At 35.7% G+C, this 7,363-nt stretch overlaps 1 protein-coding gene across 1 annotated transcript; it reads right to left on the bottom strand.

The window, feature by feature from the left end:
- Positions 1-2,138: 2,138 nt before the first annotated feature.
- LOC148951952 (zinc finger MYM-type protein 1-like) lies at positions 2,139-6,669 on the bottom strand. Its single transcript, XM_089089107.1, has 2 exons — positions 6,583-6,669; positions 2,139-3,602 (listed from the first exon to the last, which is right to left on the bottom strand). The coding sequence occupies exons 1-2, from the start codon at positions 6,667-6,669 to the stop codon at positions 2,139-2,141; spliced, it is 1,551 nt and encodes a 516-aa protein (XP_088945233.1).
- Positions 6,670-7,363: the final 694 nt, after the last annotated feature.

Genomic DNA, 7,363 nt, shown 5'->3' on the forward strand with positions numbered 1-7,363 from the left:
TTATATTAGAATTTAAGAATAAACGTATCAAAGCACTTGCAATCTGGGGGGGGGTGTATTTTTTTAAGGCTTCAACATATTATTATATAATTTTTATTTCGTTTATATAATTTCAACAAACATTTCGAGTGGGGGGGGGGGAGGTCAAAAATAAGTATTTAAAAATTAAAGATTAGTTTAAAAAATGAAATGCAAAACAAATTAAATAAAAAAAGGCAATTTAATTATGGTGAGTGGTTATTAGCCATCATTTCCCTTAAAACAAGACTAAAAAAACAAAATATATTCATTTAAGAGATACTTTGGAAAAAACATTTCAGGATCATTTGTTATAGAGTATACGCTGAACTCTCTCATGTGCTTGGTATTTTAGGCACAATTCTTCCAATAAATTTCAATCATGTAAATTTATCAAGATGCTAATCTTTTCAAAAAGGCCCAATGGTAAATTATGAAAGTTGCATTACTGTCCTAACAACAAGAAATTGCATAGTTTTTCGTTGAAACTGTATAATATAAGACATATGAAAGGGCCCGAAGGAATATATAAAAAGGGGTCCGCGCGTAAGCAGTCCCCCTCTACCAAAATCTGTACTGTTGAGTTACCCTCATTTTGGGTAATCAAAGGTTTCAGCCAATCCAAAGTGTAATGGAAACTTCTTACCCTGGGAGATCCTCCTTCAAGATCTAGCCAGGTGATTCTTAACTCAGGATATTTGATCTGAGGTAAAGTTTTCATCTGCGTTTAAAGAAAAATAATGATTGAAGTTGTTATCCCCCCAGCTTTCCATATAGAAAATTCGAAAGAAATCAGAGCTGTTGTGGCTTTTTCAATACTATCATATATCTAATAAGTTTAAATATTTTGTTAATACATGAAACTGTGAGGTCGTTTTATGAAGGAAGAACAAATTTAAAGAGAAAGACGCTCTGTAATCCTCTTAATTTGAAGTATTTTGCCGCTTCGCGGCATACTGATTCACTTGAAATGCACAAACTGATAATCCTTCATCCAAAGATTACAGCTCAGATATTAACAATTTTAATTCAGATATAAAAGCAAAATCAGATATGTAAAGGGCAAAATATTTACTGTTGGGAGTCACTTCAAGCACATTATCAAACAATTCTGCTAGAAATCAAGAGGACTGCTGTAAGTGAGAGAATGAACTCTTTAAGCAAATCTTGTGAAAAAATTCTTTTAAATGTTTTCACTCTTATAAATTTAAGAAATCAAAAATTAATTAAGATTTTAAGGAATAAATATCAGCATATGTATGTTATACTGACCAGTGGCGTAAATTCAGACCAATTCTGGGGGGGGGGGGCAAGATTTTTTCCACCTCACAGAAAAAAATTTGCAAATTTTAACTTTTACTTTGTGTGGAAAGTACAAAACTATTTTGATTATATTCTGTTAAAAAAAAAAAACACAAAAAAAGTTTGAATTGGTGAAAGTTTCTAATTCAGAGCGAGTGGATGGCTTGGAAAGAGCATTTCCTGCCGCAAAGTAGCGGATATTTTTGAAATATTATCCAAAACTGTATTATCCCTTATATTGGACCTCTTAGACTCCTTTTTAGGGAAGCAAATTACTTAAAAACATATATTGTGCTGTGAAAGATCTAAGCCAAAAAAGAAAATTTATAATTAGGAAATGTCATTTTGTTTTGTTAAGAATTGAATTGAGTGAAGGCCTAGAACAGGGTTTTTTGGCGCGAAGCACACTGGCGGAAATGAAAAAAAAACCTGGGGAGGGGCAAATTCCATGTCTCAATAGGCAGCCTCAAGTGGGTTGAATTAGCAAAAATCCAAGGAAGGGGAAAATCGAGCCAAATTAAGTGGTAGCCAACTTAAAATTATTTGGGTAAACTTTAGAAAACAATTCGATATACAAAAATATAAGGAAGGAAACATACTTGAGAAAATAAATCCCAAATTTGCATCACGAAGTACGTGTCCAGGTAGAGCTTTTAGTCTAATGGGAAACGTCCTTGCTTCAGGAACTCACAATTGTTGACGGCACTGTTATTATACATATTTTTTGATTATTCAGGCTGTGTTGCTATAACTAACAAATCGCTAAGTCGCTCATCAGTCATGGTTGTTCTGAAATATGTCTTAAACCTCTTAAGCGTTTAAAAAAATCTCTCTTTAGAGACAGTTGAAAGTGGGAGCGTTAAAGCATTTTTGAAAGCTTCCAAGATGTCAGCAAAGGCGTCTTTGTTCATGTAGAGGAAGGCAAGTGCTTTTGATGTGCCTCCTGGTTTCATCCTTTGTAAATAAGATTTTGCCAAGGCTATCTTTAACCCAAACTTCAACTCGTTTACTAATAATGTAGGAAAGTCATGTGCAAAGTCTTGTATTAGACATGCATCCAGGAACTTCGGGGAACTTTGCTCAAACGCTTCTAAGCCTTGGATTACTGAGGAGTTTTCACCAAACCTTTGTCTCAGCTCCGAAGTTACTCGGTCGACTATGAAGTATAAAATGTCCGACCTATAAGTTTGAAAAATATCACGATCCTCTTCTGTTCGATTTCTTGCTCTGGCACCAACAGTCGTTTCGACGTAAAAATCGAGAAGCCGCCTGTTAATAGCAACCGAGCGTCTAGGCTTCTCTATTTGGATTGAGAACTGCTTGCATAAGCTTTTCGTTGCTTCGACCATCTTAAACCAACGCTCTTCAGATCGGAGCTCTAGAACCTGTTGTTGAACTGCTTGAAGCCGAGAATTTACGCCTGAAAGAACGAGCCTCTTGGACTGGAGTTTTCTGGATGCAATATCCATCCGACCAAGGATACTGCTCATTATTTCAAGAATGAGCAAGAATTTGGCATCAATTGTTGCCAACAATCCAGAAGCTTCAGAACGGTACTCTTTTGAATTGGCTTCATCCGATATAACCCTTAATGTTTCAAGAATAGCACCTAAACGTGTCCGGATCTTCTGAATTGAGGAAAACCAATAGCACCATCGAGTGTCGGCTAGCCGCTCGAGCTCAATCTTCTTTTCTCCGCGTTCTTGTTGGGTTCGAAGGATAAGTTCGTGACGTGGCGCACTTCGGCTGAGAAAGACATATAATGCCTGAATGCAGGAAAAGAAGTTTCTAACCTCCGGACAAGAAGCTATTGACTGCACAAGCACAAGATTTAGGCGATGGGCGTGACAATGAATATACCTAGCTTGTGGTGCAAATCCTTTAAGAAAAGCCTGAACACCATTACATGCGCCGCTCATGACGCTCGCACCATCATAGCCTTGAGCCACACAGGTGCTCCAATCCAGTCCGTGCTTTTCAACAAGATCCTTGATTGCATTAGCAAGGGATGCAGCATCTAATTGTTCAAGATGTGTACTTCCGAATGTCTCCTTACCGATGATAGCATTACTATCAATAAACCGAATAATTAAACCAAGCTGCTCTTTTTTCGACAGATCTTTCGTTTCATCTGCGCAGATTGCCCAATATTTCTTAATAGAGTATCTTGTTTGTTCTCGCAAGAGGTCAGCCAGTATGCTTATAAGACTATTTTGGTAGTCGGGTGCCACACTCAATTGCTTTATATTTGGTCCAGCTGCGATTTGCTTCGTTATGAGCTTCTGAAGCCTCGTGTTTTTCAATCCTTTCGAATAGCTTTTTCCAGTTATTCATTCCTGTGTCGACAAACACTACATTATCAGAAGTATTTCCATGATTTCTTGTTAAGGAAAAGTGCCGACAGCAAAAGCAGTAAATGGCGTCTTCTTTAATAGAGTATTCTACCCATGTTTTTTTCTCATAGGCTTTAGCAGAAAAACGGAGACCGTTTGTTTTGGGGTATTCGGCTAGCTTTGGCTGGTTGGGTTCCTCCCTTTTATGGTGGGAGATGTCAAGATTGCCTCTCAATATCGTATCCGATGCATCGGCTACACTTCCACCCAAAAAAAAATCCAGTGCTTTCGCTTTTAAACGTTTTAACTTTATTCAGAGGCCGATAGCTCTGAAAGAAATAATAATAGTGAATTTTAATAATGATTCCTTGGAGGACGAATTTTCGGATGAAAGAGGAATTGGAAATGAAATTGAATTTCAACCGTGTACTGGAGATGAAATTCTGAAGGTTGTGAAAACAATCAAATCTAATTCAGCAGGGAAAGATGGAATTAACTTGAAGGCTTTTAAATCAGTGATGTGTCATTTAATATCATGTCTAGTCCACATAATCAATTTTTCCCTGGAAACTGGTGTATTCACAGATGCACTTAAAAGGGAAAAAGTTATCCCCCTCCATAAAAGTGGGTCTAAACTAGATATTAAAAATTATAGACCTATATCAATCCTTCCCCTGTTTTCAATAATATTTGAAAAAATTCTGCAAAAAAGGCTGTATGATTATCTTACGAACTCAGGGATGTTAAGTTAAACTCAGTTTTACCTTAGAAAAGGTCACTTGACTCTAGAGGCCGAGTATTTCCCCTAAGATATTGTAAATAAATTGTTTGATCACTGAGAAACCTTTTTTACAGTTTTTGTTGATTTTAGAAAGGCGTTTGATACAGTGGATTTTGAAATTTTATTCAAACGTCTACAGTCCCTTGGAGTTCGTGGTAATTATCTGAATGGGTTTGATAGTTTGTTAAGTGGAAGATCTATTCAAGTTGTTTTAAATGATGCATTTTCTTCTCCCTATCAAGTGAAGTGTGGTGTACCTCAGGGATCTGTCTTGGGACCACTTTTGTACCTTGTGTATGTTAATTCAATGCGTTTTTACTTACCGGAGTGTTTTATCACGACTTTCGCGGATGATACTGCTTTAACTATGTCTAGTCGAATGATTGATGATCTATTGTTGAAAGTAAATAGGGTTTTAAAGTCATTTTATGTATTTACAAGTTTCAGCCTTTTGTCAGTGAATGTTAAAAAAACTAATTTTATAATTTTTAGGAGAGTTGGTAAGCCTCCGAGTGTTGATGGAGAGATATTTTTTAATGGTAAGCCTTTGTCACAGGTGCATGAGGTGCGTTATTTGGGCTTCCAGCTTGATTGTAATTTGTCTTGGAAGCACCATAGTGATCTTGTTGCAGCTAAAGTTGCTAGAGGTCTGGGAATTTTGTGTCGTTTGAAGCATTTTTTACCTTTATCGGTTCTTTTATTATTGTATCATAGTATTGTTGCGCCTTATATGTCTTATAGTTGTGTCAATTGGTCTAGCAATTTTTATGCAAATTTTAAAAGAGTGCAGATTTTACAAAATAAAACAGTACGTCTTCTTGGGAATTATATAGAAAATGTGAATGATACCGCGTCATGTTTAAAAAAATTAAGAGTGCTTAACATTGGTCAGATTCGAGAGTACCAAGCTGCTATTTTTGCATATAGATGTTGGAATGATGTTTGTCCTCCAGTTTTTACAAATTTTTTTCGCGTAAATAGTTCACTCCACAGGTATGCGACTAGAGAGGCGGAAAATTTTACGGTTGAGCATCGAGACACCACACGTGCAGGTTTCGGGATTCGGTATTTGGAATGATATCCCAGTTGGCGTTCGGAAAGCTGAACACATTGGGTCGTTTAAAGTAAAAACAAAAAAACATTTATTGGGAGAGGGGAGGTAATTTATTATTATTGTCATCATTAATGTCTTTTCTTTTCTTTTCTTCATAGTTTTTGTTATTTTTGTTTAAATTGAGAGAGTGTTCAGGTCTTTTTTCAGGTCTTTTTTTTTTTTGAGAATAAGAATTTTGAGAGGTTTAGAAATATATGATTTCAGCCGTCTTTCATCATGCTTTTTTAGCCTTACCCGGGCGGTTGCTTGTATATAGTTTATTTTGTAATTAGTAGTAAATAAAGCAAGTCAAGTCAAGTCAAGTGTAAATTATTTGATTCTATTTTTGTTCATTTTGAGTTTAATATAGTTCCTTACTTTTTTATGAAAAACTTATTTTAAGAAAAATTTCTTATCCTCTATACATCCTCTAGTTTTTTATATGCATCCTCTAGTTGACCTGATAAATAAAAGTTGATACCATTCCCAAACAATTATATCTTTGCTCTTTTAAACCTCGATACAATCACACTCTTTTGATTTACTAAATTTTTTGTTGGCAACCAGTATACAAGCAGTTTGTTTTGATATAATTTTAAAGTAATATTTAGTTTTTAAGCATAATGGGCAAATTACATAACTGTGGAGGGTTGACCTACTCAATAATCCTAGAGATATATTTACTAGACCATTCGGCTACGCTGAACAAAATTGTTGTCTTAAAATTTTGATTGGAAGTGTCTGGAAAATTATGAGCTAAAGAGGAGGGCTGATTGCCCTCCAATCACTTCTGACTCTTAAGAGGGCACAAGAACTTTTAATTCACAATAAAATCAGATCCTTTAAAATATCAATGATGTTACTAGCTATGATAGAGCATCGCTGTCTATGTCCTCATATGACCTATAGTGCTTATAAGTAGAATGCATCTATGGAATTTGCTTGAAGCTATAGGAATTCCCATACTATTTGCTTGAAGCTCTACACCTTTTCAAAGAGAGTGAGTAGCCCCTCACACCTATGTTTTACTTCTAAGGGTTTGTGTTCCTTGGTACCTTTCCAAGCAAAGTCATCAAACAGGTTTTGGAAGTATAATTGTAATTGTATAACGCAACCAGAGTTGTTTTTGAGGCGACACCCATTTTTTTAGGGACAATCAGAGAGAGCGGAGGTTACTCAATATAAAATAACTTGATTGGTAATTGGATTCAAATAAAATGAGTTATTTTCGTTGTAATTCATATTAGTAAGAGAACTGAATTCAGAGAGAATAGTTTATTTGAGACGATATTAGTAGAGAAATTTACACTATTGGAGGTTGATGGTGGTGCCGGCAGCAGCAAAGATACACGAGTACCAAACATGGCTGTGGAAATAACAGGAGGCTGTAGACTTTGCCTTGAATGGGATGATATGTATGCTAGATATGTGACATCATTGAGCAAATTTGAAATGGAGTTTTTGAACAGTGTTGTTAATTTAAAACAGGGTCTAACGTTATAGTATACTAAAAATTTGATACTAAGAGTAGATGGCAAGAAAAGATTTCTAATAATGAAATTTAGAAAAAACCTAAGAAATCCTTGCAATTCAAGTAGTAAGGTGTATGTGAGTACGAACCTTCAAGGATCATAACCCCCAACGACCCTAACCATCAGAAACCTCGACCCCCAAAGGTCCCCTATCCCTAAACACAAAGTGGGTCCCCTCCCCTCCCACGTCTTGCCCCACCCCCATTTTTCTGTATTTTTTTTTTAATTTTTTTAAAGTTTTTTTTTAATTTTTTTTCTTATTTTCTTTTACATGACATATTTTTTCAACTTTTTTTATATCTCT

The sequence above is a fragment of the Artemia sp. Qi Xiang Cuo genome, chromosome 5 (genome assembly GCF_049724085.1).
Source record: "Artemia sp. Qi Xiang Cuo chromosome 5, ASM4972408v1, whole genome shotgun sequence".
In the NCBI taxonomy this organism is placed as follows: domain Eukaryota; kingdom Metazoa; phylum Arthropoda; class Branchiopoda; order Anostraca; family Artemiidae; genus Artemia; species Artemia sp. Qi Xiang Cuo.

Coding starts and splice junctions, on each gene's coding strand:
- LOC148951952 (XM_089089107.1), bottom strand. CDS start 6,669: ATGGGTGTCGCCTCAAAAACAACTCTGGTTGCGTTATACAATTACAAT. Junction 3,603..6,582: donor TGATGACTTTGCTTGGAAAG/GTACCAAGGAAC, acceptor ACGAGGCTTCAG/AAGCTCATAACGAAGCAAAT.